This window comes from Pyxicephalus adspersus, chromosome 3, assembly GCF_032062135.1.
Source record: "Pyxicephalus adspersus chromosome 3, UCB_Pads_2.0, whole genome shotgun sequence".
NCBI classification, from domain to species: Eukaryota; Metazoa; Chordata; class Amphibia; order Anura; family Pyxicephalidae; genus Pyxicephalus; species Pyxicephalus adspersus.
Window position 1 is genome coordinate 138,879,338 of NC_092860.1, and position 18,800 is coordinate 138,898,137.

Genomic DNA, 18,800 nt, shown 5'->3' on the forward strand with positions numbered 1-18,800 from the left:
TTTTTTTTTTGTGAATTACAAAGTTCTGTGTGCATTTTAGAACGACTTAGTACAGCAATTTATATGGTACTGTCAAACAAGTGGGCTATTTAAATTCTCCCTTTTTAAATGACTCTTGAGTAAATTAAATGTGCACAAGCTACCATCTTGCAAAATATATGCTTGAAAAAACACATAAATATGGCCAATTGCATGACAAAGACTTATTTGCATTAAAAGGGTAATGCAAATTGTTGTCCTAAACATATTCTTTGCACAATTTGTACTGCTGTTCTGTTCAGCAATATGGCATGCATAAGGTTGTCCATCTTCCTAACAAAATAAAGACGTTAAACCCTTAGCTGACTTGTTCCCGGCCTGCCTAGAAGAGATCTTTTATACTACCTCCTGCTACTTCTAACATCATCTCCAAACCAAGCCACCGCCACAGCACAATCAGAGAGTTCCACTCCCTGAACACCAGTCTGTTTATGCCTAGTTCAGCCAACACATAATTTTTCCAACCATCTCTACTTCCCCTCTGCGAAACGCATCAGAAAACAAGACCATGTATTCCATGCAATCCAAATTGTGTTGGTGTTCTTTGTACCCGTGGTAGCTATTATTAGGGACCACAGTTAGATGCAATGGGAGGACTCCCATCTAATCCCATCTGTCTAGTGCAGGCAGCCTCACTACTCCCCTTGTAGGGACATTTTTATTTTTTTTTTTGCCTTTTTATAACTTTTTGACCATACATATGAATTCATGAACACAAGCATGTACATGTATTTATTGTAACCTAAACATTTATTACAATATAATGTATATTCCTAAATATATTTATTTAAGTCCCAAAAACCTTCCTTTCTTTGGTATTGCCTTTCCTTTTTATTTTTCTTGCTGTACAATACAGACTAATGAATAACCTGTTGTACACATAAGTTATGTAGAAGTTCAGCTTAACCTTACCCAAACCTGGCTGCAATGGTGCACCTAGGCCACTCAGTTCAAATATCATAGTAGTATAGTTCAAATATTAGTGTAGGAACTACCAAACGTTTGTCCAATACCAAAGTTTAAAAGTAAGGTGGCTCAGAGATTAGCACTCTCTTCTTTGCAACGCTGGGTCCCAGGTTGGAATCTCGGCCAGGACACTATCTGCAAGCAGTTTGCAGGTTCTTCCCGCTTTTGTGTGGGTTTCCTCCCACATTTCAAAAACATGAGGTTAGGTTAATTGGCTTTGGTTTGGTTAATTGACCTATAATAATGATATGATTATGGTAGGGACATTAGAATGGGAGTCCCTTTGAGGGAAAGTTGGTGACACGACTATGGACTTTACAGTAATATATCAGTGCTATATAAAAACTGTATAACAATAATAATTGTGTATTTATATGGCATCAACATATTACCATGCAGCACATTACATATTTATAGTCATAAGTCTATAGTCAAGTTATAACCTGTCTCCGAGAGGAGCTTACAATCTGATGCCCACACCAAAATCAAAAGTCCTTATGAAAGTCTAAGGCCAAATTTTGAGGCAAGCAAGTTTTATCTTACCAGTAGGTTCATGGAATCTGGGAGAAAACCAGAGTGCCTACAAAAAAAACCCACACATACAAACATGGGATGAACATATAATTTCCTTGCAGAAATTGGCTTGGTCAAGATTCAAACCTCAGATTGCTAGGAAAAAGCCACTGAGCCGCCATACTGCCAATGACAGGCTTTAGGTTAGGGACTAAATACAGGTAAATAGGAAAAGTTCTTTCAAAGCCCAGTTGAAATCACAACAGTTAAAAGCCCAGTGGAGATTGTCCACATGGTACTAGACGCTAATTTATTAAGTTCCACCCCTACAAGCCGTTGCAGTGCATGTGGGTATCACTAAGCAGCCCGGTAGAACCAGAGACACCAGAATACTTTGCCCATTATGTTCTGAAATCCAACAGACCTGGTCGGACACCCCCTCTCTTTCTCTGCTTTTCACATCTGCTCAAGCACACTAAGGAGAAATCAGATGGGCTTTAGAAAATGTGATTTTTGCTTGTAGATGACTGGATGATTAGCACATATTTACCTTATTTACTTTTCCTGCATTCACTGCACTCATTTAGTAAATTAGGGTCAGAGTTCATCAATTTTAAAGCAATACTGCAGGCAAATTTTGTCATAAAGTATAAATGCGTCACAGGGGATAATTGACTTCCGTCAAGTCAGAATGGTAAATTCACTTTAGCACAATGCCCAGGAAAATAAAAAAAAGTCCCACACATTAATAAATAGTCCGAGAGCAACAGAAGAAGATATTGTTTTGATACGTCATCGTTCTTGCAAATTATATGCATATGTCAGAAAATGTTCATATATTTTCATAAAACCCGAGGGGCTTATAGTACATTAATATTTTACCTTCCAGCAAGATTCTCCCTGCTTATTAAAAGAAGAAAATATAATATACATAATTTAAAAGTTACGTAGAACCAAACATAAAATAGAAATGCCAAGTTGATGTGGGTGGACAATTCTGAAATGTTGATTAATCCTTCTGCTAACAATAAAAAATTTATTGCAGATGGCTTGGCAATACTGTATATAAAAGTGTGTGTGTGTAAGCAAAAGCTTGTATATATTTTATTTTTATCATACATTTATGTCACAAAATTAATGTATAAATGTTCAAATGAATAAAGTCAGCTAAACACATTCTGGGTCCATCTAGACAAAAGGTAATTACTGTATTACTTAACCTTGGGCTTAAAGTGAATTCCATAATAAAAGCAATAATATAAAATATTGCTGTCATTAGCAAAGCTTTAAAAAATATATAAAAAATGTAAACCATTGGATATGTTGTTACTTTAATTGGCAGTTTGTCTTTATACTCATAATTTAAAAAACACAAATGACTTTGGTAAAACAAATCAGCTTGCAGAAAACATATTTTATTTTAAGTTTAGGTATATAGTTTAGGTTTTAAATGCATTCGTTTTAAAATGTTTTATCCAAATTGGAGCTCAGTTCTCCCCCTTGAGTGATGTATTATGCCAAAAACACCAAAATTGTCGATGCAGTTACAACATACCATACACAATGCATACAAAAGTAGCAATGCATATATCAGAAAAATATATATACAATGCATACAAAAGTAGCAATGCATGTATCAAGTTTTAAAGGTGCATAAAAATATATATAAAAAAAATAAAACACTCAAATGATTGTAAAATATTGCACACTTTTCATAGACATCTCCTTTTTAGACTTATGCCAATAATCTTTTCTGTGTTTAATGTTTCAATTGTAATGTTACATTCTATATATTACAGTAGAATATATCGTCTTCCATTTTTCTAAGTAAATTCTATTTACATACATGCAAAAAAACCATAACAGTAGAAAAACCTAAAGTATCTTCCTGTGTTTAAATAATATAAAGTCATGAATGTTCAAAAAAAATTGTTAATTGTAAAAATGTACCAATACTTTACATAAATGCCCGATGATATTATTTAATGAATACAGTAAAATTGAAACTGTTAATATTTTGCCTAAAAAAAAAAAAGTCTCGAGTGTAAGACAATACAACTGAGGAGGTATGTTGTAGACAACTTCCATGTATAAAATAATATGCAATTATAATTAAATACTACATGTTGACTAGAACAATAAATATTATATAGTAACTGTGCATAAAAAACTATACTGACAATTTCCCAAAAAAAAAATAATAAAATACAAGTTTTTATTGAATATTCATTTTGTCTAATGTCATCTCAGGTTCAAAGGGCATTTACTTCCACCAAAACTTTCTCATTTCCAGGAAAGAATATCACTTTTGGAATGACCCCTGTGTCAACAGACCGCACAAAATTCCTTACTTGCTAAAAGGTATGCTGGGATAACAATAGACCCTTGAGGTTTGGTTTCAGCAAACTTTTAAAAAAAGGAGTGTTTGCAACTCAGTTAACCCAACATTGCTGATGGGCCACCAAAAGTTATGCACCTAATTCTAGTACCGTTTCTTCCAGTACTAACAAATTGAGGTTCCTCAGTCTTCTAGATTCATTCATCACATAGCAGTCAGATCATTACTGAGTTCCTTTCTTCTTCTGCTCCAACTCCTGAAGACGTTCTTCTCTGGCTTGAGCATGTTGGGAACCCACTTTATGAGCTGTCTCTGTCGCAGCAATGTCTATCTGAGCATATCTTGTGGAACCTCCTCCTGTAAAAAATGTACACAAAAATGGTGAAAAAATAGAGCTCTTAGGATAAAGCAAAATTTACATATAGCTAGGATAATAACGTAAGCACACTAATGACTACCCTGCCAGAACAATACTTTTCTATCAGCCAGGAAAGAAAATACCATTTTATGAAGACCTCAATTGTGTTCTCATTTTACCATATCTATTATGTGCCATTGATTGGTATGTTTTATGAAATCTCTATATTGTTTTAAATGGATACTCTGGGGGAATTGTTTACATTGCACCACACCCTAATACTCACAAATACCAAAGGGTTTTCTTTCCCCAACAGGGAAAATTTGCATGGGTTTTAAAGGTGCCAAATATCAACACTAACAACACAATATATGTTAAAAAAAAACCAATTTGTTGCAATTTATTATACAATATTATAAAAATGTTTCACAAAACAATATATGCTTGCAAAATGCAACAAATAACAATTCAGTAATCACATGGTTTGTAATGATACACAATCATTTTTACAGTTCTTAACGCGTTTCCCTAATAGGCTTCATCAGAAGGACAGAAGGTTATTAGTACTGCATCTATGTATTTGTTCAGATAGTGGTTGATGATTAGGTTGGTATTATGTCATTCAAGCATTAATGTTGGAAAGCAAGATTATTTGTTTAAGTCCATAACACATCTTTTTTGTGCAGTTGAGAATGATGTGACCCCATAGTATTGTAGGTAGTCTCTTTTAGTGCATCACAGTGTATATAATCAAAAAGATAAAATATCACCTTTAGTAGTATTGTCTTCAAATTTAGAACAAAATAGAGCACCTTTTTGTCTTTTTTATTTGTTAATTTTACTGGGGTCACTCTTTCACTGCTTCCTGTCTGTTTTTTAACATATATTGTGTTGTTAGTGTTGATATTTGACACCTTTAAAACCCATGCAGATTTTCTCTGTTGGGGAAAGAAAACCCTTCAAAACTTTTTTGATCAACATGGGTTGCCCATGTTCAGTTCAAACTAACACTTAAGCTTTATACAATTGCTAGATTACTGCTGCTTAAAAAGATCATTACTAATCATTTCAAGCAACAAAAGAAACAAATGAGGGCTTTGGAGAAGGAATGGGGGAGGATGAGTTTGAGGCATTGGGTATGGTTTATTAAAGCTCTACAAGACTGGAGAAGGTAAACTACCATGGAAGGACTTGGGTGATCCAGCAAACCTAAAAAGGATTTCATCAAAATGATTTGCTATTAGTTGGCAAATGTTTTCAGTTATGGTCCAGTCTATCTCCTTCAGTTATGGAGAGTTTTATATATATGGCCCTTTGGGTTATATCCTCCCCTAGGGAAGTAGAAGCAGGTATTAGCTGTGAATCACTCAGTAATTAGATAGGATTGATCACTGAGCACCATCAGGGGACAGCTGTAAAGACACTAGATTTTCATCTGGGTCAATTACAAACATTTGCCTTGGGCAGCAAAAATCTAGCATCTGTAATGACCAATTGGCCATTTGTATCCAACTATTGATAGGTCTAAAAAGATATCCTGAACAATGTAAATGTGTTTAACCTGTTGGTTGTCAATACAGAGGGGTGATGCAGAAGGGTAAGACAAGACCTAGTATAAGGATTTAACTAATGATTTTAAAATACCTGTTTACTGTACCACATGGAAGTATTCAGAGGCAACAAATAATGTCTCTACAATGTCCAAAAATACCATTAGAAAAAGAATCTCAGTTTATACTTGGGTTACACCATTAGATGGCTCTTTGTCCTTATTTCAAATGTATAACAAACACATGCTTTCTGAGAAATTAATACAGTTTGCTACACATTTTATATGAAGGCCTAGCGCCATCTGATGGGAAACAATAATATTGCACAAAAGATCATTTAGGAGCAAGAAACCAGCGCAAAAGTACAAAATTCTAATTTATTGGACATTTTTTGAGATTACTGTTTTGAATGTTAGCATTGACTGACACATTTTGTGTCCTAGGTTTATACTCAAGTCAAAGCATATTTCCTGTATTCAGGTGGAAATAGGTACTTTGGTTTATTATCAAATTGGTATATATTTAGGTATAGGTTTAAACTTCAGTCTAGACAACAAAGAGGAAAGCAGACAGGGGTATAGTGGAGCGGGCACCCTGTGCCCTCACTTTTTTTCAGGAATGGGCACGCATTCCCACTCTTATTTTGCTAAACAAATCCTTGCAAAAAGTTGCTTAAAGTAGCAAATTTACACAATTCTGAATGAGTGGAGGGTCCAGTCCAGCAGCACAACAAAAAAAATTGTACAACAGTGTTGAAACTTGAGTGGAAGGCTAGATGGGAGAGGCTGGGGGCTGCATACATGGTATTTAGGGTTGCAGATACTTAGTCACGTTGACCCAGATTGCGGAGGCTGACTGAGTTCCCCAATACCAGCCGATCAGTCTCAGTGACTGTTTCACTTGACTGGTGATTAACGATATCTAATAGATAGATAAAATAACTTTTTTGGATTAACGTTTTACTTAAAGAATATAATAGCATGGTTGCCAGCATCGATTAATGCTGTAAAACCTGTGTCTGGTGCCATTTGTCAATTTGAGATACAACCAATATCAGCGCACCGACAAGGGCATCTATTATGTCATGAACATCTTGCTAATTGACAGCTCTAAATCTGCATGTGTGTTACACCATTGCACGCAACTACCACTGTGATCAAAAATTATCCACATCAAAATATTAAATTTTGTTATTTGTATCTAAAATGCCCCGGACCCCCGTATAGGCTGTCCTTGCACGCTCGCCATGGATAGCCTTCACTATTAACGTGCCCCCTCTTCTTTTTTTACGACTACACCCCTGAAAGCAGAGGACCTTCAGTGAACTAAGAGTTTGGAGCAGAGACCTCTATGTATATTAGCAAACCAAGAACCATCTAATAAACAAAAAAAAAAATTCGATATAGGATGAAATCATGATTTGAAACAATATTTAAAAGAAAATCTTAGTCATCCAACTAATTAACATTATCTTCCATTACCATTTCAGTTTATCTCGTTACCTAAAAAATAATATTCATGAAAGCAGCAAGAAAACATAAACCATAACAGCAACATGTGCACAGGGGTGACTTGACTGGTGCAGAGTTTTTCAATCTTAATTAATTGCCTGGTCCTAATTATAATCATTATAAGATGAATATACCCCATTTCTTTTTCACCTGCAACGCTCATTATTTTGTGATAACATGTAATCACTCTTAGTAAGATAGATTTCTGTGTTGCACATATGCAAATGGGCAGAAAATTAAACCTCAATATAATTATTGAAGGTACGTGGAAGGTGAATAATAATGTGCCCTGGCTGGCTAATTGCAAACCACAAGCTCAGGGTTTAGTAATAGTCATCTATAATGTATTCTGCTATTTTCTGCTAATATATCATATAATTTACATCATATAATATACATTTTAATATATATACAATATATATTTCATATAATAATCATATATTATACATTGTCAGAAAACAGACTTTTATCTGCTTTTGCATTTACGATGGCTATATAATTGTATTGTTTTAGAGCTGACATGGGAATGGCCCACTCTCACCATTGGTTGTTCTTGGCTAGAGTTTGTTTATAGATATACCAGGTATTATCTAAGAATAATGAGCCTTGAGAGTTCTGTTTATTTTATAACTCACTGCAACACATGTTGGCTGTGGTACATTCATATATTCATTGGGGGAAATGAAACATGCATAGGTATGCATAGGAAATGTCTGCATAGTAAAATACACATCTCATGCATGTCTTCATTATATGTCATTCCTAAAACACTGCTACCATGGTCATAGCATAGGGGTTTTATTGTTATATTTCTCATCTATTTATTTTATAAACAGTTTAGCAAGAATGCTGGGGGTCATTCTATATAGGGCAAGTTAGAAGTGTAAAAAAAACTTAGACCTCTTAACATATCTCATATCTCAAAAGTCAGATTTTGGTGGACTAATCATTTAAAACTAGTTAACAGACTCTGTTGATCCAGGGAATAACTAATTGCCTCACAGGATCAGGATTTATATTTTTCCATTCTTGGAACAAATTGAACCAGCGGTTTTTTTTTTATTTTGCCTTCCTCTGGATCAACAATGTCTATATGGTTTTTATCATTTCCCTAGTGGTTGAACGTGATGGATATATGTCTTTTTTCAACCTAACCCACTCTGTAACTCAAAAGTCCAGGTCATGAAATCTAACTGTAGCATACAAATCACTATCTTTCAACAAATGATTTTAGTGCGATATAAAAGAACATTTGTGGAAACACCTCCTGACTTTAGTTTTAAGAGACTGTCCATGTTCATGACTATGCCAGGTGCACAAAGTTAGCTCCATTAAGACGGAGTGTAATGAGTTTGTATGTACCTTGGCCTTACAAAACAGCTTTGGGATAATTCTAGTTCTTTATCAGTACTGTAACCGACCTCACAAATTCTCTTTTGGCTGAATGGAAGCGAATTTCCATGGATACACTACAAAATATTGTGGGATGCCAAAGAAGCAGAAAGTGTTACAAACCTGGGAAGATCACCACCATATGTTCAGGCAACATCATATAGTAGTGATCAGGGTATAAACCCTCAAGCTTTGGCAGTATAGTGTATGTATTTGTGATAGAAAGTATAATATAAACCTTCGGTGTTTAACATCTCATTTTAGTTGCAGTGTCTGAATTAGATTTCACTGTAATTAAAACTTTTTTTTAAATAAAAATACATATTGGGGAGTAACAGGAGTTTATCTAGCTTGTCAATGGGGTTTATTTATTAAGATTTAGTTAGTTTATTTATTAAACTGAAGGAGAAATATTACTCTGCAAGAGATAATTCAGTTAGCTTGGCTGAGTAGGATGAAAATTCACTTTGCAAAGAATACACAATCATGTACAATACAAGAAAAAAATGAATTGGTCATCAGAAGTCAGAAGAGCTTCACTTCACTCAACAAACTAAGTGAATGTTCTTTGTACAAATATTATGTATGTTAAATGTTTAAATGACCTATTTGTATTTATCTAATAATGTATATAGAGATTTACTTTTTAAGATGAATTTATATAGGGAATAAAGCAAGATACAGCTTTTAGCTTTTAAATTTAAGGACATTTCATAAATTTTAAATAAATATTATTACATTTTAAATAGTTTAAATAAAACAATGGGGTATATGTATTATGGTAAATGCTGTATGTTTGTACATTTTTATTTTACTTTTGGGTAAAGTTGGGCAAATTTTGTCTGAAAACATTTATGTACAGAAATCTAATTGTGCCAATCACAACATACTGTAGATTCTAGCTCTGTGGCTAACAGAGAAGGGTAGCATGTATCTATATAATGTCAAGGGTCAATGCAATGGCTAGAACAAGTTCATTCAGTGGCAAAATATGCATATATATTGAGTGAATAGAATGGGTTATGAATATGTATGTCCGTAATTCTTATTTAATGAGATCAGTTATTCTTCATGTAATTGACTTTAAGCGTAGCTGATAATCTCCACTGACTTTACTGCTGTCTTGAAAAGTCAAGGTCGGTAAAACGAACCATTTAATTAACAAATACCTCTCCATCCACACAGTCAATTATAGTGACTTCTGTTTCTCTGGATGCTTTTTAAGAGATCACTAAACCAAAATAGAAGTCACCTTTATGTTACCATTTACAAACTGAGTTTTAGGTTCACCCTTTATCTGTGTAAAATAAGAAACATATTTGTACATCCTGCAGTTCTTTGCTATCAGCAATTTTTAAATAAGATGTAGAAGAGACTGTCTCAATATCATTGAATGGAGGTACTTGCCAGGTTGGTTTAACCAGGAGAAGCGACATACATAGGACATAGCCAGCATTGTGCCCTTTGACACCACCCCCGCTGAACTGACTTTGGATCCCCTTAGGGGCACTTGGCTGACCAGAGTCTGGGGCCATTTTTTGCACCTCCCTATGCCCAGGGGAGCAAATAATTTATTGGGGTAAGTCTCCATTATTGCTAATGGTTATGGAAATGGAGGCAGTATTTTACTTTTCAGCTGAGTTGAACAACAGTTTTGGAAATACATATATAAACATGAAATCTGAGATAGTTTTATTTAATTGGGTTACCATGTAGTTAGTAGTTGTTAGTTACTCTCAGTTATATTGAATTTGTTTCCTCTTATCTCTCAGTGTCTTTCACAGTTTAAAATAAGTGTCAGGGACATAGCCCATTCATACTTTCATGGAAAACTCATGCTTCTGCCTATGTCCTATTGGGAGAATTTTGCTTTATTTACTGTCCTGGTGACACAAATCTTTCAAAAGTAAATAGAATTCCAACTTAAACAATAAACAGGTATACAGGTATGCCCAGTGGATAATTTCCTCTCATTTTGCTTTGGTAATCACTATAAATTATTAGATTTTCTATGACTTTGCTGGGAGCCTCCAATGGGACTTCAAATTTAGTCTATCCCAGTGTTTCTCAATCAGGGTTCCTCCAGAGGTTGCTGGGGGTTCAATGAGCAATGTGTGTCTGTTGGGTCAGTTTTAATGACACCAATGATATTTTTGGGTGACATTCTTCCCATTGAAAAGCAATGTAAGAGGTATTCGTACCATTGACCACCGCACTAATATACTGTGAGCTGTAGATATACTAATTATAGTAGGGGTTGCCTAAAGTCCTGAAAGTTAATTTAAGGGGTTTCCCCGTGTTAAAAAATAGCAAAAGTCTAAAAGCTAAGTATACCTTATTTACACTTTTAATAAAATTTCAAAAAGGAGGCTTTGGTTTGACACTTTTTGCTTGGTAATAAGAGCTGGAATGGAAGTCACATTTGGACCCCATGGGCCTGGAAACTAGTAGAGTTACTGCAGGTAGGTTCTGTCTTCAAAAACATACTGTCTAAGGAAACTTCACTAGGTTGCTTCAAGTTTGAAGGACATAAAAGATTTTGTAAGGCTTTGAAATGTGGCCACAGAACAAGTCACTGTCGACTGCACAAAACGTATCGGCTACAGCACAGCGGGCTGAAACTAATTGATCAAATAGAATGTTATTTTTTCTCATGCTTAAGAGACTTCTGATGAAGTAGGTTAAAAATCAGTCATTGTCATTGTGATGAGTGAAAGATCTGCTTGGATGAGAGCAATGAATGTTACCTCGTATTCCTGTACTAGGATCTTGAAGTTCTAATGCCATGTAATGGAGCTGTTTCTTTGATGTAGGGCTGATAGGGATATTTACATAAGTTGCTGTCTCACTGCGAGGTCGGTCAGAAACCAGTGGCTCGGCTGGATAACCTGCTGCCCCTGCTGACCAGATGAAGCAGATATAGTCTGATTAATTCATGCTCATGGCATTCTATTGCAGCTCAGATCTGTGAATGTTAGCCAAGAGAAACACTGCAGCACAGGCTGCTGAAAAAATATATTCACTTTAATATACCACTGTTGTCCGTGCCTATGTAAGATATAAATCAGGTTATGACCTCTTGATAGCATTTAAAATACATAATCTGTCATCAAACAAATGTTTTTAATGTGCCTAAAAAAAAGAGAATACTTGCTGTACATTTGGATATGATACCTTCAGGCTATCTTTATAAGCACAGGGTCTTTGAAGTGTGGGGAGTGGATATCAATCCCTACTGTTTTATTATTAAACATGTTTAACGTCTATCTATTTTGCCTACAAGAAAATTACCCTATTGTATTATTAAATGTTTATATCACTGCAGCTTGTGCTAATTTATTTACTGTAAAATAGTTTAGTAAAACTATTTGAAGGTAAAACAAATTAGCAGGGCCAATATGAGGTAGTCTTAATGGGCAAAGGAAAATATTAGAATGGGAAATATGGATACACCTGGGATCATTTACAAAAACCCTATACTAGAATATCTTCTTGGCTAGATACATAATTTGCCTTTTAAGAGTCTATGTGGATGAGTATACATATGTGTGTGTTTGGGAGGGGCGAAATAACTGCGGCACTAATAAAGTGTTGACACCCTGAGCTGCTTGATTAAAATTTCAGCAGCCTCCAAAGACTGTTACGGGTGAATCCTGGTCAGATTTTACGGGAAAAGTTTGGGGTAAGGTTGAAGCTTGCAGTGAGGCTTCATCCAACACATTCTTGCTGGTCATTTTTATGATGGACAGCCCCACTAATTAATAGGAGCAAGCAAAATTTCAAAGCTTTATATGGGACATCCTAAAATTTGGTCAAGATATGAAGAGTTTTGGGCTGTAGGTGTCCACACTTTATACTGGCAACATTTGTAATCTTCTTCTACCCTCCAATAAAATTTTTAAGTATTGGAATCCTAATGGTAACTAGAACTCTTATCTTGCAATATTAGGATCCCGGGTTCAATATTGACCAGGACATTGGACTTTATATGTTCTCCCGATATTTGTATGTAAATAGCTGTGTAATATGTCAGCACTATATAAATACATGATAATAAAAATGGTAAACACATCTTTGTCTTATGTGGCCTCTTCCAACCTACAACCATAAGATGTCTGTCAACAGTTCTTCATCATCACTATCTGGGTAATCAGTTCTCTCTACTTCAGATAAACTAGGTAGAAAGGCATATTCCTCTAGCTCCAAAGGAATTTATATGATATTCCATTTTTTCTTTCATGTCATTTTTATAATTTTTCAAAGACAGAATACATTGTAAAATATGCAAATATTATGCCCGAACAGTATAGAAAATTGTCATGGAATGAAGGAGCGTGGTATAACATATAATGAAAAATATGTAAACATTAATGTAAAAACACATTACAACATACCAAATAAAACATAATAGTAGTTAGACCAAATAATGAAAACAGTGAGAGAAGGCATCTTTTCAGTCGTTTTAAATACATTTGAACAGACATGTAATGTCTAAGTATTTTACAAACAAGGAAAAAATGTAGATAGCAAAATGAGGTGAACAATTAACTTTCACCTGCTAAGATACGGCTTTTTTAGTTTGAAATGTAGAAAGCATTTAACCAGGAAAAATAAACAGCTTTTGCATAAAGTTTTATAGAACCAGCTTTTAAATGCAAACTTTTTTTTTTTTTAATCCCTATACGCTCCCATGTGCTATTATCCACTATCCTACTTTCAGGTTAAATGACACACAGCATCATTTAGGCAAAAAATCAGGGCACGGGCATCCATGGCTGCACTCCCTTCCCCATCAGTTCTGTCCACCACAGAAGGTGCTGCAATATTATCAGTACAGGGGGGATTATAAGTGACAGGCCAGTGTGGGTGTATCTGCAGCATTGGAGTAACAGTCTCCCTTCCCCAGAAAAGCATTGGTAAGGGACTTTAGCAGGGGTGTAGTCATAGTAAAAAGAAGAGGGGGCACGGTACTATTCATGGTGAGCACGCATGCGCATCATTGTTATGTAAACATGCTTGCTCCACTACACCCTATGTGTCACTCAAAGGGGAAGAATGTTACCCCAGAGTGATGTCATGATACCCAAATACACTCACCCACCCACCCAGGTCTGAGCCTATGATGGGAGAGTGGGTGGGTTGTGTTCAGAGAGACAACCTGCAATTCCAAGCCTACAATTCCATACAGGAGTCACGGTCCACGGACCGCTAGAGCCGCGAACCACCAAAGAATTATTTCCAAAATAGGAGTGGGCACGTGTGTCCATTCCCGAAAAAAATGAGGGCACAACGTTCCCACTCATGCATGCCCCACTACACCCCTGGACTTAAGTGAATATATCTATCTTTATAAGATGAGAAAGAAAAAAATATGTAGTATGGGTAAAAGGAGGATGAAGGAGGTGCAATATCTGTGCTAAGAACAGTTTAAAATGATTTACATTTGGAATGCAGTAGAAAAGGTTACCTGCTAATGTATAGTTATTATTTCCTAAACATCTTCTATGTTCACAACAAAGACCAAAAATTCTGCAATTTGGTGGGTTTCTAACAGGGTAGAAGCATTTGTTGGTTGTTTTGCATTAGAGGGCTGAAGGCTGAACTTTAAAAAATTAAATTCACAATGTGTAAAGATTCAAAAATAAACCCCTTTGAAATTAATATTTTAGGGATATGACTGATCTATAATTTCTCTTTCTATGAATGACTGCACTTAAGCTTGTTTTTTACCATTCTTTTGCATTGAATAAACTCATTTCTGTTTTCATCTCTTGCCTTTCCATCCTTACCTTACCTTAGATATTCCCAGAAATCTTACAATTTTGCAAACCAGTTATCTTAGATATTCCAATTAAGGGTGCCTCAAGATGTTCTTTAAATCTCTTGTATTGTCATGTAGACAATAAAATGTGTTTCATAAAATAATATCTATATACGAGAACTCAGAGACAAGGTACAGACAGTTTTTGTGTTTCCATACTTGCAATCTAGATACATCTTTATAGTTGAATTTATTTTATAAGTGTTTCACTCTGACATCTCAGCTGTCTGATGCTCCACAAGGAATAGTTTGTTAATGATTGCAAGCACAGCATAATCAGCAAAGTGTTATAGTCTGGATAAGTGATTATCAATGTATTATTCACTGCTTCTGTGCAGAGTAAAAGTCAAGCAAATTTAGATAACTAAACTACATTGTGCTGTTTTGTCTAGCACTGTGCTCAAATCAGAATAAGTTCAGCTTGCCTGCTTGTCATCAGTCTGAGACATTAGAAAACACTATGCGGGTATAGTACTGGTTAAAAAGAATGCATAGTGGCTTTGCATATATTTTGCTTCATTATTTATTATAGTCAAAACTAAAAAATGATTTCATATTTTCATTTTAAGCTAGCAAGTAGCACCCTGTATGTTTAGCAGGCTGCCTTGCCTGTTTTTAGTAGAAAGCCTGATTACAGATCTCAGTATCTCTGTTTGTATTATACACAAAAAATAGAGTCATTGCAGTAACTCCTTCCATCTCTTTACCCTTCCCTGTCTGTGTGCTCTATGGTGATTCAATAAAGGAGAGACAGTCAATAGGCAAACAGCTTCTGCTGTGTTCTCTCTGTGAAAATCACTAATGATCTGTGATTTCATTTTTTTAGTTTAACATTAAATATTTTTATATTATAATGTAACATTTTTAAAAATATTTAATGATAAATTTAAAACAATTACATAACAATAAATATTTTTAAATCTTTATATATATTATAAAGCTATAATATAAGTTCCCCCTAAATGCCTGCTTGTTTTGAGTATAGAACCTGTTCACAACCATGTCAGGAAACAATCAACTTGTGTTTATAGATCTACAGATACCTAAAGATTTTGGCAGGCTTTAGATCAGTTTTGTACACAAAATAACTAAAACTGGAATTAAACTAAATTTGTAAAAATGCAGGCAGGTAAGTTTGTGCTTTTGCAGAACAGATATAGCATATTTCTTCTGCAATAACAAAAACCTATCTGTATTTTCACAATCTTCTGTAGAATGTACACTGAGCTATGCATGCTGGAATGAATGAATAAATGTCATGTCAAAGATCAAGGATTAATCTATAATTCTGGCACATTAGCAATTGTTTGTGCTTACACTTTGTTTAAAGGAATAAAGCATGGCGAAATATGTTACAGAGATGTAGAAAATACATGTTTTTGTTTTGTTTTTCAATATTTTAAAATATATTATAAATTTCACTTAACTATTATTTTACTCTTTTTTTTTTTTACATCTTTTGGTTTACTATACTTATTTAAACTTGTTGTTGTTATATGCCATTTCATTGCTCAACTGTTTTAGTGATCCGTTTAAAAAATGTTTAAAAAATGTGTAATTTGTTAATATTATTACTAGGTTTTGTAACAGAAATTTAATTTCAGTGTCAAAATAAAATACAATTTTTATCATTCAAACATTTTTATCAACAATAAAGCTATGTTCTCACTGGCCATGAGCTTGTGGCGTGGTTACCAGTAGTGTTGATGTTCGAATTCGGGTTGTCCCTATATTCTACCCGAATATGGCTGTTCGAATTCGGGTAGACCCGACCCGAAAAACACGGGATTCGACAGCAAAAATAATTTTTTTTTCTTAAATTTATTATTTCGTATGCGTTTTTTATTTTAAACTTGTTCTTTTTTATTTTTTACAGGTTATCCGACAATGACATTATGAATCATAATGTCAATGTGGGATTCCTGGACCATGGGAACTTTGCGGTCACAGCTAATTGAAAGCAGGTGCCTTCAATTAGCTGTAACCGCAGGCAATACGAGGGCAATAGAGGTTGAATGGAGATACTATCTCCATTCATACCTCTACTGCTCTGTGATTGGCTGAGAAATAGGAAACCCTGATGACAGCTCAAGCATCATCAGGGTTTCCCTTTCCTCAGCCAATCAGGGAGCAGAGCAATCAGCAGAACTTTACTATGCTGACAGCTCTGCTCCCTTGATTGCTCCACGATCAGTGGAGAAGAGCTGTCAGCATAGTAAAGGGAAAGCCTGATGACAGCAAAGGCATCATCAGGATTTCCCTTTCCTCAGCAACTCAGGGAGCAGAGCAATCAGTGGAGCTTTACTATGCTGGCAGGTCTGCAGGTATGTATCTTTTTATGTATCCTTTTACAATGTATCTTTTTATAATGTATCTTTTTATGTATCCTTTTATAATGTATCTTTTTACATCTGGAGGTTGTAGAAGCTCTACACAGTGCTGAAAAAAACCCGAATTTTTCCTCCCATTGACTTTAATGGTGTTCGACTTTGAAATTCGACCACCCGCATAATATTGCTACATTCGAGCGAATAGCTGCCGAATCGAATAGTGAGCTATTCGACCAACACTAGTTACCGGTTCCTAATACTAAGGAACCGCTGGCTCGCGGTGGACACTACATGTAGCTTCTCCCAGTAGTGACCCAGAGAGAATGAATGGGGGTGGCAGTACCAGTACCACTCATTGCTATCAGCTGTCAAATGTGCAGACACTGGTTCCAGAACCAGCACTGTGATGCGAGTGATTGAGCATCCAGCAAGGTGAAAGCTGCCAGGACCATTTTTTTATTTTGTTACACCTTTTCTCTATGGATTGCATGGAAATCAAAATATTTTTACAGAACAACATTGGCAAGATATAGCCTGGTTGTAACAAAAACAAGTATCTCATATAATGATAGCGTTATCAATGAATCAAAAAGCTCATAGCTGAAATAAAAACTGGTCAACTAGGGATAACCATGGATTGAAGTGGTTCCCATTAGGATTTAGGAAGTATTTTAATGCTAAGTGATAGGTTTGGTGTTATAATTGGGAATAGGGGTACATTTTAAGATTAGTGCAAAGGTTGGTGTTATGGTTAGAGTAGGTTTTAGAAGTGTTTTAGAGTTACTTTACTGTTAAAGCGGAAATAAACTAAAACAAAAAAAATTACCCTTACCTTTAATTCCGCAGCTCCCTCAACGGTGCTGGTCCTTCCGACCATTCGGTCCCGCGTTGTCCTGGGCCTATCACTTAGCATTAAAATACTTCCTAAATCCTATTGGGAACCACTTCAATCCATGGTTATCCCTAGTTGACCAGAACTATTTTTTATTTCAGCTATGAGCTTATTGATTCCCCTTTGTCCTCGTGCAGAGGAAGGGCCCAGCGCCACCATTTTAAGTCTTCTTTCTGGCCTTCTTTCTTTGTCACCCAATCCCACACTGTGCAGGTGCGAGATCGGGTGACGTAGTCTCTGTGAAGGGTTAAAATAAAGAGATCTAACCTCATCGGCATCTCTTTCCCCTAGGAGGAAAAATGCCCCTTCTGCGCATGCCTGAGACATGCATAGAAAGAGTAGCCGGAGCTTCAGGGATGTGTGACCTAAGTATCCCGGGAGGCTCTACACTCCCATTATTTCTTTATTGCTGCAGAGATCAAGACTTAAGGGGGTTGCACCCCCTTTTTTTTTTTTTAAACATTTTTACTGTATATAGAAGAGTTGTCTACCCTTCTATGTGAGGTAAAAATGTTGACTTTAGGTAAGCTTTAAGGATTTATTTAAGATTGGGTGAATTTTATAGACTACAGTATGCTGTCTAACCACTGACATTGAAAGCCTAAACATAAAAAACCTATACTTCCTTTTGGACTTCCAATAACTTTCCCAAATATCCTAACTAGCATTTGCAGATTGGGGTAAACCTTTATTATAGAACATTTGTTTTCTAAATGGCAGATCTGGATGCACAAGACATCTATGGCTTCAAATTAAGTATTTACCTGGCTATTGTTCTTATGTAAAAAAACATTTTCCCTTGTTTTTATTATAATATAAAATGGAACCTAAAATATCTCCTATATCTGCTAATATCTGCTAAAATATCTGCTAAAGCATAAGGTTGTCTGTTTCCTGACTCGTTTTGCCGTATGGCTTCCTCAAGGTACAGCAGAGACTGAATTGAAGGTTCGTGGGGGATGAAGATTGGCTTGGGAGTCCTGATTTCATGTGTATTGGAGTGAAAGATAATTATAAACAGTTAGTTGAAACAAAGAGGAAAGGTCTGCAGGTGTCCAGATCAGATCCAAACTCTGATATTGCCTGCATG

At 35.4% G+C, this 18,800-nt stretch overlaps 1 protein-coding gene across 2 annotated transcripts in view; it reads right to left on the bottom strand.

The window, feature by feature from the left end:
• Positions 1-2,606: 2,606 nt before the first annotated feature.
• The window catches only part of DOK7 (docking protein 7), a 76,792-nt gene continuing 60,598 nt past the window's right edge, over positions 2,607-18,800 (bottom strand). Inside the window, exons 10-11 of one of the 2 annotated variants that reach the window (XM_072406507.1) lie at positions 11,415-11,567; positions 2,607-4,213 (exon numbers count right to left, since the gene is read on the bottom strand). In XM_072406507.1, the coding sequence (XP_072262608.1) occupies positions 4,080-4,213; positions 11,415-11,567 (287 nt within the window). In that variant the 3' untranslated portion in view covers positions 2,607-4,079. The remainder of the gene's footprint in view (positions 4,214-11,414; positions 11,568-18,800) is intronic. The other variant, XM_072406508.1, reaches the window with a different exon arrangement.